The sequence below is a fragment of the Squalius cephalus genome (genome assembly GCF_949319135.1).
Source record: "Squalius cephalus genome assembly, chromosome: 14".
NCBI classification, from domain to species: domain Eukaryota; kingdom Metazoa; phylum Chordata; class Actinopteri; order Cypriniformes; family Leuciscidae; genus Squalius; species Squalius cephalus.
This window is the reverse complement of record NC_137135.1, coordinates 7,021,132-7,036,698: the sequence shown is the minus strand read 5'-3', so window position 1 is coordinate 7,036,698 and position 15,567 is coordinate 7,021,132. Positions and strand designations below refer to the sequence as shown.

Here is a 15,567-nt window from a genome sequence, read left to right as displayed (position 1 = left end):
ACACTACTCCTAAACTACTCTCAAAATCTATTCAAACTTTTCCAAAAACTAGCAATAATATCTCTCTCTTTCTATATATATGTCTCTCTGTTGGCTCCTCCTCCACTCCCTAAAATGTGCAGCCTGAAGAGCAGAGTCAGCAGATTCACACATTTTTCTCCGTTTTGTTTTATGACAAAAACCGACGAAGTTATGAGAATAAATGCAACGCCTGTCGCATCCCATCTTGCGTTCCTTTACGAACGCGTCAATATTTTCAATATTTTTTTATATAAAGTTTAAATTATCATATCTCCGTTTTTACTTGGTCTATCAACACAAAACAAAAAGTAAAATAGAGTTTCAAGCCAGCACTTTCGACAGAAGTGGACAGCAGCGCTCAACGTGACTTTGTTTTTATGCTTCGACGTCTTAAACTGGTCATGTGATTTGATCACGCCGGCGTGATCGGCGACTCGGAAGAGTTAACCACTGCTTGTACGTAACTTCTGTGTGCGTTGAATGTCATTTGAAACTCCTGTTTCTCTCTAATGATGGAACGATAGTGTATATATGATATTGATAAACTGTGTCTTGTTATTTTTCAGATGTGTTTGCAGCAGAGTGAGCTTCTGTGAGAAAAGTGAATGATCAGAGATGTCCTTTATTATATTCAAATTCATATATTATACATCAAATTCAGTTTACAGTTTAAAGCGGCTTGCCCTCATGCAAGATGTGTGTGCCGTTTAATGCATTTGAGACTTGTTTTCCTCAGTGCATTACATTTACAATCCTTATCTGTAAACGTATGAATCTTTCACAGACTTCACTGGTTCACGCATGCGTGCAAAACATATGGAGTGCAATAATTCGGGCTAAAACACACATTTTGCTAAAATATTTAGCATCCAAAAGTGGAAGCACTTCCGCCATTTACAACAGCACTGCAGTACGACGAGTGTTGCAGCAGTATTGAGATTTTTATGTAAAGACAGGACCATAGTTTGTTCAGTAAACCACTGTTTAATAAAAAGTAAAAAAAAATCTGCTGTACTGAAAACATGCCAAATCGTGACTTCAAATCAAGGGTATGTACCGAACCGTCATTTTACCATCATTAAGCACAAGCAAAAAGAGTGACTTACACTCGATGAGGTTGTTCTGCAGAGGCGTTCCCGTCAGCACCACCCGCCGACGAGTCCTGATGGAGTTCATGGCTTTGGAGACGGCAGACGCTTCGTTCTTCAGGATGTGACCCTCATCACAGATGACAAAATCCGGACCTGTGCATCAAAACATGAAGAAAACTTTACAGTAAATTAAACATTTAACAGCAGCATGTCAGTTTTAATTAGGGATGGGCATTTTTCAAAAACATTGTATTCGAATATTTGGGGTCTTTGGTGTTTTATGCCCCCAACGTCGCCTTCCAGGCAGCGAGGGGATGGGTAGGTTTAAGGTTGAGGGTAGGGTTAGCTGCCTCTAAGGAGCCATTGGGGGCATAAAACACCATCGAGCAATATTTGGGCTCATAAAAATCGAATATTCAAATATTCGTTTATTAAAATTACGTTTAACGGGAAAGCCGTTATTTTTTTAAGTTACGTTTTTTTTTGTCACCATATTTCTGAGCAAGCTTACAAATAGGCAATATACACATCAAGCTTACTATATAGCCTATCTTAACGTTTTCTTTTAGTTGAAAACATTAAACAATGTGTAAACAAAAAATATAAAGAACAAAAGCAATTGAGCTCAAGCAGCGCGAACGAAAAAAAAAAAAAAACGCTAATAAAGCAGACTGCGCAGTTATCGTACAGATCGTATGCACTCGAGTCCGCATATGGTTATAGTGTTTATATTGTTTCACGTTCATGTTGAGAAAAACAATATCCACTTGCTCGAGTGAGAAAACGCGTTGCGCTGACAGACGTTGCAGAGACACAACGATAACGGTTTGATAAGCGAAGTTTCTAACAGCACTTTGGGTTTTCTGTTCTTAAACCTGTCTCTCTCAACGAAACTTAAAGGAAGTGTTTGTCTCAAAATCATTTTGCTATCAGAAGATATCATCTCTGATCACTCGCGCTACAGCTGAGTTTACCTGCAGTCGTGAATGCAGAGATGGACAGCTGTCTTTCCTCAGTCGACTGCTGTTTGGATTTCATGTGATTTCTCATTGTGGTGGTGATATAATGATAACTCCGTTTCATTAATTAATTTGATTAAAAGTAATTCCATTTTGTAAGATAATTTTCATCCAAGTAATTCCAAACTTCGCGAGGCAGACGACGACATTATGTGATCAAATACCATCCACTTGTTAAACACGGTCCACAGCGCCACCCAGTGCATTTAATTATAACTGCGAGTTAGTGATTGGGATTTATCATGGATTCACTGCATTCACAGCCAGCAAAGCAATTAACATATAATAATTTATAATTTATATTAATTTATTTATATAATAATAATAATAATTTATTTTTCGAATAATAATTACACATCGAATATTTGAAAATTCATGCACATCCCTAGTTTTAATTACGTCAATGTTATTTCCAGGACTGAAAATCCCAATTTCAACATTTTTACCAGCTGATATTTCCAGGTTTATCATAAATGCAGTAACTTCACCTGGATCAACTAGAGTTTTCTGAAAGGTTTCCTTCAGCTTCTTGCTCTTGATGTTGCGCCCTTGCGTGAGGTTGCGGTACATCTCGTATCCTATGATCATGACGCCGCCATCTTCCTGCCAGCGCTGTAAAGCGTAGGCTCTCTCCTGAGGTCTCTTCACTGTGGCCAGCTCTGTCACCTGAAACAGAGGGAAAGACACCGACATAGGGTGAGATTAAATGTCAACACTGAAGGACTCAGATTTAACATTGGACAAGTGGCAGAAAATATATCAACCCTTGCACTTGTTAAAGTCACACTATGCAGGGTTCCCACACCTTGTTTAACTTCAAATTCAAGGACCTTTCAAGGACTTTCCAGGTCCAATACCCACAAATTCAAGGACTTAATGTGGGGACACGTTTCAAGTGAGAGCAAGGTTACATCGTGTTACCATTTTCATATGTCAAACACAACTGTGCAAAAAAGCAGAGATCTGATATTCTATTTGTCGTATTTCTGTTTTGCATAAAACTGAAGAATATTCGGCACATCCTATACTATATTCTAAAATTATCTGATGTTAACTTTTGAATGAAACCATGAAATATTGAGGTACCATCGTAGTAGTTTTGTGTGTGCGTGAACATCATGGCAACGTACAACACAAAGTACCTCACGCGGGAAACACTTAACAACGCGTAAATGCGTGTAACTAACGTAAATCAAGCAAGCTAGTGCGCATAGGCCACGAGGTGTTGGCGAAATAACACATTAGCGGATCGGAGGGAATAATATGGATTTTTTTCCAGAAAACTTCTTGCACAAAATAAATTCATCTATGTATCTATGCATGTTTATTTTCAAAAACTTTCCAGGGCCTTGAATTTTTTTTCCACAAACTTTCAAGGATTTCAAGGATCAGTGGGAACCCCGACTATGAAGCTTTTTTTGTTCAAATAATTTTTTTTAATAACGAGTCAATACATAATCAATCCTTCCAAAATGTGTTTTTGTCTTACCCTGATTCGCTATGGTAAGCCTATTATAAGCATTTATATTTCAGACCTGACGGGATGGTTTTCATGGGAAATTGCATATAAGCGTCACTCGTCCGTGCGTGTCTTGTCTCGTTTTTTTTACACTTCTCTAAAGTCCACTACATACAATATGGCCACTTATATTTATTTGTAACATTCATAATACAATACTTCAACATACTTTGTGCGGAGTTTCAAATGGACCCGTGTGATTAACAGATAACGGTAAAGCGTAATGGAAAGATCTACATGATACAACACCAAATCTCTACCTCTAAACTCTCCTCGTCCTTCAGGCCTTCTTGCCACTTCTCAAACTCATTGAGCCAGTTGAGCACAGTGTTGAGAGGACACACCACCAGAGCCGTGGAGAAGTTCAGCTTCTCACACAGGAGAAGAGTGTGGAGAAACGTCACCACCTGCAGGACGCCGAGAGAACAGCAGAGTCACGCGCAGACCAGGCACAGCAGAATCACAAAACAATATCATTTACAGCTGTTCATAGCATGGCATTATAAAACAAGATGGTATAAATAAATAAATAAATAAATTACCTGGAGGGTTTTGCCCAGACCCATGCAGTGGGCCAGGATACAGCCGGAGCCACCAGACTTCTCTACCTTCTTCACCGACTCACAGCAGCAGTCCCACATGAACTGCACACCTGCAAACAGAACAAACACAAGACGTCACCGGGTGTCTGTGTCTTTCCACTTACAAAAGGACACTATGAGGGACTAAAACTAATTAAATATGATCAAATCCTGCACCAATAAGCTATGCAACAAACAGTGCTACAAACAAGTGTTTATGATCACGAAAACCCAATTAAAATAATATGATAAGTAAAAGTTTGCAATATCAAGCAAAATAACAGACTGTTTTTCCACAGCTAACATAACCGGAAGCGAATGAGAGCCCGGAGACCTCGGCACATTTAAGTTAAAATGGCTTTGTCTGCTCTTACGTTAAGAATAAGGGGGATTTCTGCACGCCAAACAAGTTAAAAAGTCCAAAATCCATTGAGAAAATAGATGTCTTTCCCATCCCGCTATTGTGGTTTGTTGCTGTAGCATGCAATAGATTACTCCACCCATGTGGAATTAGCATTATTCACTTATTGTCTTTTACTCATTTGGTCAATTATCTGGTGTCTCCAATTAGTGCCTTGAACTATGTATGCAGTTATTTAAGATAGTCCAAGATGGACTGAAATGTTTGTTTAGTTTTTTTTATCACGTTTGTACTTTGCTGAATCTTCATTAACTTTTTCTCAATGGATCTAGGACTTAGAACTTGTTTGGTGCACGGATTCCTTCTTTTGTTTTTTATATTTCGACAACTAATCAATGCTTGAAAAAATTTTACTCCAAAAAATTAAGTAAAATGAAAAGAAATAAAATAAAATTACTAGTTTACACATGACGCATTTCTGGGTAAAGATTTATGGAGATTTATTTAGCGACATTTACTAGTTTTAGAGATGGAGAAATGAATTTTCTTGTTAAAAATTGAACATTTAATAAAATTTAATAAATTTTTATTTGATGATGACTTTAAACATTGATTTACTTCAGCTAACCCTTTTCAGGGACATACTAGAAATGCTGAATAGTCACTATAACCAAAGCATTTAAAAAAAATACACGTGATGATTAACTCACCATCCACCTGATGGGGTTTGAGTTTGGTCACCAGGTTCCTGTGAACCTGCACTAGTGGCTCCTTGGTCTCCTCGTCCTCATCGAGCACCAGTTTTGTGGTGATGGGACACGCGATCTGCGACGACTCCTCCACCACGATAGTCTGAAACCAAAGAGCCCCGGCTTTGAGTTTTCTGTACAAGATGAAAACTATACACAGAGGAACAGTTTGTGAGCCCTCAATATGTGCCTCTTAGATTTGTACCTCTCGTAGTTTCTCCCTCAGGCGCTCCCTCTCAGCAATGCGTTTCCTCCTCTCCTCCTCCTCCTTCAGGGCATCTCGGGTCTCTGTCCGCAGAAGGTCATCTTTAATGATCTTGCGGATCTTCTTGCGATTTTTGGGTGTCCCTTTGTCATCCCCTTCCTCATCACCATCTCCATCCCCTTCCTCTCCACTCTGTAGAGCAGAAAAACAAACATACTTCCCATAAAGACATCAGCAGTTTGTTTATTCATCGGGCTGAAATAGATGTGTAATATACGGCACCTTGGCACTGGATGAGGAGTCTTGAACCTTAATGCGCCGTCGTTTTTTCTTTTCTTTCTGGTAACTTCTTTCACCGTCTTTGCCTGCTTTCTTGGACGATCTACAAGTGATATATGCATCACATATGATATATGTGATGAGTGATGCATGTTTGGTAAGTTTTGTTTACCTCAGTGAACAGTACTAGATTCATTAGTCATAAAAAATGCAATAATAAACCATGATTATTAATAATTCATAATAATTTCACTGAAGATTTTACTAAAGGAGAATGTGTCCAGAGAGACCATTTTTTTATTTGCACATTAGATTTGAGACTAGACACTTAAAACATACATTACCATTAAAAGTTTGGGGTCAATACGATTTTCTTTTAAGGCTGCAATTATTGGATCAAAAACACAATAAAAACCGTAATATAGGGAAATATTATTACAATTTAAAATATCTGTTTTCTATGTGAATTATATTAAACTGTGATTTATTCCTGTGATCAAAGCTGGATTTTCAGCATCATTACTCCAGTCTTCAGCGTCACACGATCCTTCAGAAATCATTCTAATATGATTCATGATACCACCCATACAGATATTTTTTATCATCTCATAATTGTTTGATAATTTGTGTAATTTTGAAGTAATAGCTTACATTTAGAAAAATTAAAAAAATTAAATTCTATTTTATATTATTATATATTTTATATTATTATTTAATGCTATTTTATATTATAAAATTGTTATTCTATACAATAGAATAAAGAGACAAATGAAATAAACACGGCTTCAGGTGTTTCAACAGTATATTCAGGCAAGAAATACTACAGAAATGAAAGTAATCGAATGTAAATAAAACTGGATAGCTATTGTAAAAATTAAATACAGATTAACGCTTAAAGTTATTTAGTTAAAGGAGAACTCTGGTCAATTTTAACATTGAGCTCATTTTTTTGTAAATTTGGAGTGCTGTCAATACAGAGAACAACGACAAAAATCGGTGTTGCCTACACCGTGTTATCCTCTTTTTAAAATTTGCACCCTGTTGACTTCAATGGGGCAAGTTTTAAACCTGCTTTTAGCCTCTTAACATCCTTGATGTGTCATTACAAGTGCCCAGCCATGTGAGTGATTCCTTCAGAGTGAACACGAGTGAATCTGACTGCAGTAGATGTGAAAGAAATGGATAAAAATTATGTTATTTAAGCCAGCGCAAATACCTGTATTTACATCCTGTTTTCGGTTGAAGTCCAAAGTAGTCGATTGTCGAGTTCACGCGCGTGATCATAGGTACTAAACCAATGCGCGTGAACTCGACAATCGACTACTATGGACTTCAACCGAAAACAGGATGTAAATACAGGTATTTGCGCTGGATGGCGCAATGACTCAATTTCTGAATGTCCAAAGTGGACTATCGAAATAGAGAGCTATCCACAACAACACTGCACCACTATGAGAAACAAAAAATGTAGATGGGAATATGTCAGTAGAATTTCAAATCCATAATGATCATGTATGTATTTATTTTAGTATAGGCCTAACTATGCACCACAATAAATGCATTCAGTGATTGTATCTCGGTCTGGGTGGTAAATCTTATGCACTATCTGACTGTAACACATAGATGTTGTCGAAACGGGAGCGTTTCCCTCGTGATGCTCTGCCTGGCGAGCAGAAACACTGAGTTGCTCTTTGTTTCAGCTGCATTGGGGTCAACTGACTGACATTAAAGGGATAGTTCAGCCAAAACTTAAAATTCTGTCATCATTTACTCTCCCTCAAGTTGTTCCAAACTCGTCTAAATTTCTTTCTTCTACTTCTACTGAACACAGAATAAGAACTTTTGACGAGTGTATAAATATTATGGAAGTCAATGGCTACCGTCAACTGTTTGGTTACCCAACTAAAGTAAAATGATGATAGAAGAGTAAAATGACAGATTTTATATTTTTGAGTGAATATCTTTTTTACATCCAGATGATGCTGCTTATGATTTTTGCATTAGTTCTTAAGTAAGGGACAGTACAGTGGATCAGGGACTCAAACTCGCGAACCAATGTGTCGATAGCTACGCCATGGCATGGAACTACAGAACTGCTGCCATCCTTACCGTGTTTTGCGTTTATTGCTCTTGTTTTCATCCTCTTCTTCACTCACAGCCTCACTGAGCGCTGACGCATCACTGGAGCCCGAGACCGACTGCTCAAAGTCTGAGTCTGCCGAATCGTCACTGTCCACTGCACAAACGCACATCAATAAAACCATTCAACAACACATCAGATGAGTCACATGTCCCGGCTTATGTTTAGACTCGACACTGACCTTTCCGCCTGCCTCTCTTTTTGGTTTCTTTCTTTTTTTTGACTGGGGTCTCTTCATCAGAGTCACCCTCACTTAGACTCAACTTCTTACGCAGCAAACGGTGCCTGCGTCCACCTTTCTTCACGTCAACATCTGAGCCCGAGTCTGAAGTTTCGTCCTCGTCCTCTTTATCTGCACGAACATCAATGCATTATACATGACAGGAACACATCTGCTTTAAACTGCATTCAAATCTGAATTAATTCTTAACTCACCGCTTTCTTCTTGCTCCTTTGCACCATCTTTTCCTTTCTTACGTGAATCCCTATCCTCTTTATCTGCGTTTTCATCATCCGATGAACTATCAGCTCCAGACGAATAGTTGGCTTTGATCTGCGCCAAAAGCATCCTCTTGGCAATTCTTTTAAGAAGAGATAGAAACAAAATTAGGCCATAAAAATACGACTTATTTTAACATCTGAATATCCAGTCTGGGATGTTTTTAAGGTAACTAGTTTGATCATCTTAATCAAATGCAGAATGACGTGCCTCAATGTAACTACAAACAATCAAGATCTGGGGTTCGATCCCCAGGGAACGATAAAAACTGAGTGGATTCTGCTTATTAACAGGAAGTCCAACAGTTACGGTCTTGAAATGCAGAAGGGCAGAAACCTTACATGTCCAAAACAGCTACTTTTCAGGAATTAAAAAACTCTGTATTTTTTAAATAACACCAATTTGTCAAAGTTGGTACTGTAGCTTTATATTGTCAGAAACTTGCTAATCACATCATATTATTAAAGGAGAACTCCGGTCAATTTTAACATTGAGCTAATTTTTTTGTACATTTGGAGTGCTGTCAATACAGAGAACAACGACAAAAATCGGTGTTGCCTACACCGTGTTATACTCTTTTTAAAATTTGCACCCTGTTGACTTCAATGGGGCAAGTTTTAAACCTGCTTTTAGCCTCTTAACATCCTTGATGTGTCATTACAAGTGCACAGAAAATGTGAGTGATTCCTTCAGAGTGAACGCGGGTCAATCTGACTGCAGTAGATGTGCAAGATATTAATAAAAATTATGTTTATTCAGCCAGCGCACATACCTGTATTTACACCCTGTTTTCGGTCGAAGTCCATAGTAATCGATTGTCGAGTTCACGCGCATTGGTTTAGTACCTATGATCACGCGCATGAACTCGACAATCGACAATCGAAAACAGGATGTAAATACAGGTATGAGCGCTGGCTGAATAAACATCATTTTTATTCATATCTTTCACATCTACTGCAGTCAGATTCACTCGTGTTCACTCTGAAGGAATCACTCACATGACCTGTGCACTTGTAATGACACATCAAGGATGTTAAGAGGCTAAAAGCAGGTTTAAAACTTGCCCCATTGAAGTCAACAGGGCGCAAATTTTAAAAAGAGGATAACACGGTGTAGGCAACACCGATTTTTGTCGTTGTTCTCTGTATTGACAGCACTCCAAATGTACAAAAAAATGAGCTCAATGTTAAAATTGACCGGAGTTCTCCTTTAACATTTTACCAAAAACAATCTCAAATAGAGCAAATACCAGAGATATGCGTTTTGTCCGCACCTGGAGGTTTAAGTTTACAGTGTCTCTGTGTGTACTTTTATATGAAACATTTTGATCTTTGAAACTTTGCAGATCTTTAACATTTACAAAGAGCTATATAGCACAGCACACTACATGTAATGTCATATCCGAAAAAGCATAATACAGACACTTAAATAACTTTCACTGGATAATATTATAGAGTTTAAACAGACAGAAACTTAAAAAAAAAAATATTCACAGCAAGTATAAATGATACCTATTTTCAGGGTCATCGTCATCATCCACCACCTGGGAGGATTCAGCCTTTAATTCAACTTCATCACCTTGAAGAACAAGAAAAAGCCATGAAATTCAATAAACAAGTCCAAAATCGTATAGTTTTATAGAGCGCTGATGATGAACTGTCTGATCTGAGAGACTGTATATCAGTGCTTCTCAAACTTTTACAGTGTTCAGTGTCTTAGTTAGTTATAATAGTTAATTCAGTTTTTTTTAGCTAGTCTGCCCTATATAATTTGAGTAAGCGACTACATCTGTCCAAAACGGGTTTATATTAACTGCTCTCAAATGTTCTATCAGTCCGTAGCTAGCGATATATCGACTTGCGTCTCCGTCTAGTGATGTTTCACATATAGTGTGTGCGCAGGGCGTGAGCAGTTCGTTTTCAGTTAGGGACCCTTATTAACAGGAGAGCTACAAGGTGTCAGAAGTGACAGGAAGTAGATAGTAAATAGGTGACAGTGCGTCTATTTTTGCCACACAGCTCACGCTCAAGGCAGCAGCTCCGACTGCTTCAGAAAACTAAAACATCAGGAGACCAAAAAAGACATGAAAACAGGTCAAAAACATTTGAACTCTGATTGCAGATAATGTTAGCCAACAGGCTGCAGGTTGGGGGTCTAAGTCAATTTGTTTTAATTGTGATGTAAATTAGGTCCTCATATTTACCGTATTTTTCATTATTTTAATAAGTCACTTCTTTGCCATATGAAACTTGCTGTGATTTATCTCTGTTTTCCATGTTTGTGGAGGGGGCAGGCGTTTTGTAAGGCACGCGTTCAGCCAATCAACGCACACTTACGTCACTGGTAGATCCTATTGTGATGGGTTTGACCCTGGCCTGAAGTAGGAGGTAATTTAGTTTCCCAAAAGGCGTTCCTATAACTTAAATACTTCCCAGTTTCTGCGGTGCGAACATGCCAAAAAGCAGGCACTTCTGCCAAACGTTACGGGAACTATGAATCTGTTCCTCCAGTGATAAAAGCCCCTTTAGTGTGCTGAGAGTTATTTACCATTTTTATGCACGCCATTGTTTCCTGTTTTATGTATATATTTTACATTTTACAATTGTTATGTGGTCCACCTGTTAGTTTGAAAGCTGCTGCTAAATTTGGCAGGACATGTTTCCCAAAATCAAGATCAATTATTTTTATTATAAAGGGACAGTGGTTAATTTAGTACGTTTTTCTACCACTTACTTATTCCGAATTTAAAATCAATAAAATATAGGCAAGCGAATACTTTATGCCATAAAATGTAGCTTAACTCAAGCATTTTGTTGACTGACCTGATGACTGATGGAAACCATCAATACTGGCCATAACGGACTCGAGTATTGGTTTAATCTTCTGCTGATCACTGTCCTCTCCAGAGTTATCAGCCTGCTTCTCCTCCTCTTTCTCCTCCTCCTCCTCTTCGTCACTGGAGGAAGACTCTTCCTTGGTTTTAGCCTTTTCTCTCTGAGACCTTCGTTTCCGCTCGAATGACCTTTTAGGCGCTTTTTTGCCCTCTTTACTGCATTCCTCCTCTTCCTTTTTGACGCCTTTGGATTTTTTTTTCCCAGTACCCATCTTGGCCAGGCTTTTCATCTGCTTCTCAAGATCGGAGTTGTGGTTTGAGGAGTCCGATTCCCTGCCTTTCTTCCTTTTGGATCTTCTTTTTTTTGCCGTTGACGACTTGTCACTCTGGTCCGAATCCGAGGAGCCCATGTCGAGTTTGCGCTTCGGCTTCCCTTTCGCAGTTGAGCGGGTAGACACTTTCTTCGTCTTGGTCCGTTTTCCAGAAGCCTTCCCGCTGTTTTCGGCTTCACTCTCATCAGAGCTGGCCTTCAAAGCCGCCGTCTGCAGGACCTCAGGGACCTCATCCGAGTCCGAATCACACTGCTCCTCGACTGGCTCACTGCGCTCTTCTTTTGCCTTTGACGATCTTGGTTTACGTTTGCTCTTTGCCTCCGGTGACTTGCGTAAGGGTGTGGTCTTCATCCTGGGGGAGCGTCGGCTATCCTGACCCTCCTTTGGTAACGTCTCCCCATCCATGTCTTCTGAAGGTGACCGTTCACTGCTCTTATCTCGCTTTATGGTAATTTTAAGAGGAACGGGTGTTAGCTTGACGACGAGTTTTTTACCCAGTTTTGTAAGGCTCTTATTGGACTCCACAACCTCAGCGTTGGACGTCGATTTCCCATCACTGGAATCGGTCGAGTTGCCAGCATCATCTTCTTTCTTTACAGCGAGACTCTCGACCATCTCAAAGAGTTCCTCTGGGACAGACGGTGGAATAGACACAATGTCTTTATCCAGAGACGTTTCACCCGCTGGCACAGAGCTTTCCTCAAAGTCGGGATTATCTGCCATTTCCTGATCTTTAGCTTCACTTTCTTCAGACCGGTCTCTTTCTTCAGGGTCTTTCTCCTCAGACCGTTCTCCTTCTTCAGACCAGTCCTGAGCTTCTTCTGGCGAGAGTGGAAGGCTCTCCTTCATCTCAACATCAGCTGAGTTACTGTCCTGTTGGTTTTCCTCTTCTACCACAGGATTATGGTCCTTAGTAGGGCAATCTGAACTTTCCTCCCTGACAGTTGTGGGGTCAGCATGGTTTGAGTTCACAACCGTTTTACCTGCAGTTTGACTGTCTGGTGGTCTTTGCTCCTCTCCATTCTGAAACTTGAGGCCTTTCTCTTCAAATTCTTTTTCAAGCGACTCCTCAAGAGCTGTATGAGCCTTTTTCAGATCCGCCAAAACTGATTTGAAGGCCTTTAAGTGTCTATAACTTACCGCCTTGGCATCAGGGCCATTTGATGTGTGCTGGAGGAATTGCACAAAAGTACGGTTCAAACCGTTCGTGGTCTCGATTAGTTTTTTGGTCTTTTTGACTAGCTCTTTGGGAACCTTCAACGTCTTACAGGAAAAGGTTACGGTTCCCGCTCCGTCTGAAGCATAATCCTGTCCGTTTACTGCAGGTTTTTCTCGTTTGGTATGCTTGTGTTTGCGATCTTCGCGCTTTGTCTTGTCACTTTCTCCCCTGGGCTTTTTATAACGAGATTCCAAACTGAGCAAAACCTTTTCACAGGTTTTAACATAGTCTTTCAGCGGCTCTGGGCAGCACACAAAGCAGTGCCATTTGCTTTCTTCATTCATGATTTCAGACAGCTCTTTTCGTCCAAGGTTGCGCAAAATGCATTTTTTGCAGAAGGCATTGCTGCAGTAGTCACAGCAAATCAGATTGCCACCCTCTGCACACCACCTGAAAAGAAAATACATCCAATCATTAAATTCATTTGGGGAAAATACAATTGCGATTTCTAATGATTTTAAAACCACCAGGACTTTCAAGTTAATAGGAAAATGTTACAAATTTTTTTACATTAGCAATTCTTCTACAGTAGTATACACTGTTTGAATCAGTGCAGTAAAAACAGCAACACTTATTTATTTATTTAGTCAGATTTCTGACTGTTAACTTGATACTGCTTTTATAAACCTGAAAAACACTGTTAACTTAACCTGTATCATTGCTCTGTGGTTTTAATTAATTCATTTTTTCAATTTTATTACAAAATGTTTACTTGAGTAATTACATTGAAGCAATATTGATTTAAGTGAAAAATTCTTAAAGTAGCACAACACTGTATTCATTTAATTTAACTTTTTTTTGTTAATTTAGCAGTGCATTCTTTAGGATAAGTTTTTGCTGTGGTAAACGTGAAATTACACAAATATTGATATTGTCTACTAAATATGTTGCTATCGTATAATGTTATAAACAAATAAAAATATATGTTATGCACCAACCTGCACTGTTCATCCATCCCTTCATCATCCTTGCTGATATCGTCACTCATATAATACTTGAAACATGACTGTAGGAAAAAGGCATGCATGTTAATGAGAGATAGAAGCGCATAATTGGCTGTAACAAGTGAATCTGGCTTCTACCTTGCAGATAAGAACATGCAGTGCAGGATGTTGAAAGATGGAATCCCTCTGAAAATGATTGACTTGTTGTCCACATGCTGTGCAATTAAATATCTCCTGGAGCTTCTCGTCTGTCAGAGATTAAAAAATAAATGAAGATGATAAAACAGTAATACTGCACCGCTGCCTTAGAATCTTTAATATTCTAGCAGTTTCTCTCAATCCTGGTCCTGGAGCAGCCCCAAAACGGCACATGTTGTATGCATTTGTTAGTTGAAACACTATTACGTTCTTAAGTAGTGCACTACTGATGATCAGGTCGATTTAATTGGGTGTGTTTAGGGTGTTTCACACATGGTCCTTTTCAGTTCTTTTGAAGAGGACTCAAGTGTGAAAACACCCTAAGATTAGATGTACTTCAGGACCAGGGGCCTGATGTATAAATGTTGCGTACACACAAAAAAAGCATAGAAATGTGTGTACGCAATTTTCCACTCACATATCGGGATTTATAAAAAATAAACCTAGACTTTCTTTTACTAGAGTGAGCGAAGTAATGAAGTAAACAGAATGATTTAAACTCTGTTTTACATCTGATATGCACATTTAGATTAAATATGCCACTCTCGTTAAGAATTAAGTACTGAAACTTCAATCATTATCCACAAGTTGCAACATTTTTTTTAAATAATTTAAATAAAATATTTGTAGTGAATGTGCTGCTTTTGAACACTTCTCCTGTGGAATGCAGCGTTTTAATGTTTCAACTACAGTGAGGATTAATGGACACATGATAATTCCGCTTTGAAATGTGCTGAATGTTCTGAGAAAATATTTTTGCACGAATAATAATCAGTGATGCGAACTTAACTCCGGTCTAAGCAGATGGCTTTGCAACATAAACTGTATAACAGACACCAAAGCACATATAGCCATCAAAATAAGTGAAATTTTGCAAAAATTGAAAGGCAATGCAATAAATTCCAGAGGTGAAGGTGTCATGATCACAAAACAAAACTGCTTTCAAAATCCTCCCATTTTTCGGCCAAACAGGTTACACTACTCTACTAAATGACATCATTGGATGCTGTTCTGGACTGCAATCTTTAGATTCAAGGGAATCTTTCTTAGGACTAGCCTATTACATTCACGTTATTCAAATACGTGCAATAGGTGTTACATAACAAATAAATCGACAGCCAAAATTTCATAACTGATTTCTGATAATTCAATAAACTTTACTGGCGCTTGAGATCATTTACAGTAGACATGAGCTCACTCACCCGAACGTTTCCGTGGTCCATCCTCTTTCACTTTACTTCCTCGGTTACGAAACTCTGGACCTCTGAATTCATCTTTAGCTTCATTAGCAACCGGCTCCGGCTTCACCACCACTGTGCCTGAGAGACGAGAAGCCAGGAGGTTCAGTGTGGCTCTTAAACTACACGCTTCAGTAGACACTCAATCATCTTAACAGAGGACTTACCTTGTGGTAACTTGTTAATATCCAGGCCGCTCTGCATGCTGTCATCTGTGCAGTGTTCACCTCCACTCTCATTTGCACATTCAGGTTCATCTACGGCAGTGTGCTTGGTCACAAATGAAGGTTTTCTTCAATTAAAAAAAGGGGGGAAAAAGGTCAACAGGTTTGTTCTGAT

The 15,567-nt window shown here is 38.9% G+C and overlaps 1 protein-coding gene across 3 annotated transcripts in view; it reads right to left on the bottom strand.

The window, feature by feature from the left end:
- atrx (ATRX chromatin remodeler) overlaps window positions 1-15,567 on the bottom strand; it is a 52,022-nt gene that overhangs the window by 25,570 nt on the left and 10,885 nt on the right. For all 3 annotated transcript variants that reach the window (XM_079892295.1, XM_079892296.1, XM_079892294.1), the window contains exons 5-20: window positions 15,396-15,520; window positions 15,193-15,309; window positions 13,931-14,040; window positions 13,787-13,854; window positions 11,287-13,238; window positions 9,976-10,042; window positions 8,401-8,546; window positions 8,147-8,317; window positions 7,935-8,061; window positions 5,829-5,928; window positions 5,547-5,738; window positions 5,303-5,444; window positions 4,193-4,302; window positions 3,911-4,057; window positions 2,620-2,797; window positions 1,128-1,265 (exon numbers count right to left, since the gene is read on the bottom strand). In XM_079892295.1, coding sequence (XP_079748421.1) covers window positions 1,128-1,265; window positions 2,620-2,797; window positions 3,911-4,057; window positions 4,193-4,302; window positions 5,303-5,444; window positions 5,547-5,738; window positions 5,829-5,928; window positions 7,935-8,061; window positions 8,147-8,317; window positions 8,401-8,546; window positions 9,976-10,042; window positions 11,287-13,238; window positions 13,787-13,854; window positions 13,931-14,040; window positions 15,193-15,309; window positions 15,396-15,520 — 3,890 coding nt within the window. The remainder of the gene's footprint in view (window positions 1-1,127; window positions 1,266-2,619; window positions 2,798-3,910; window positions 4,058-4,192; window positions 4,303-5,302; window positions 5,445-5,546; window positions 5,739-5,828; window positions 5,929-7,934; window positions 8,062-8,146; window positions 8,318-8,400; window positions 8,547-9,975; window positions 10,043-11,286; window positions 13,239-13,786; window positions 13,855-13,930; window positions 14,041-15,192; window positions 15,310-15,395; window positions 15,521-15,567) is intronic.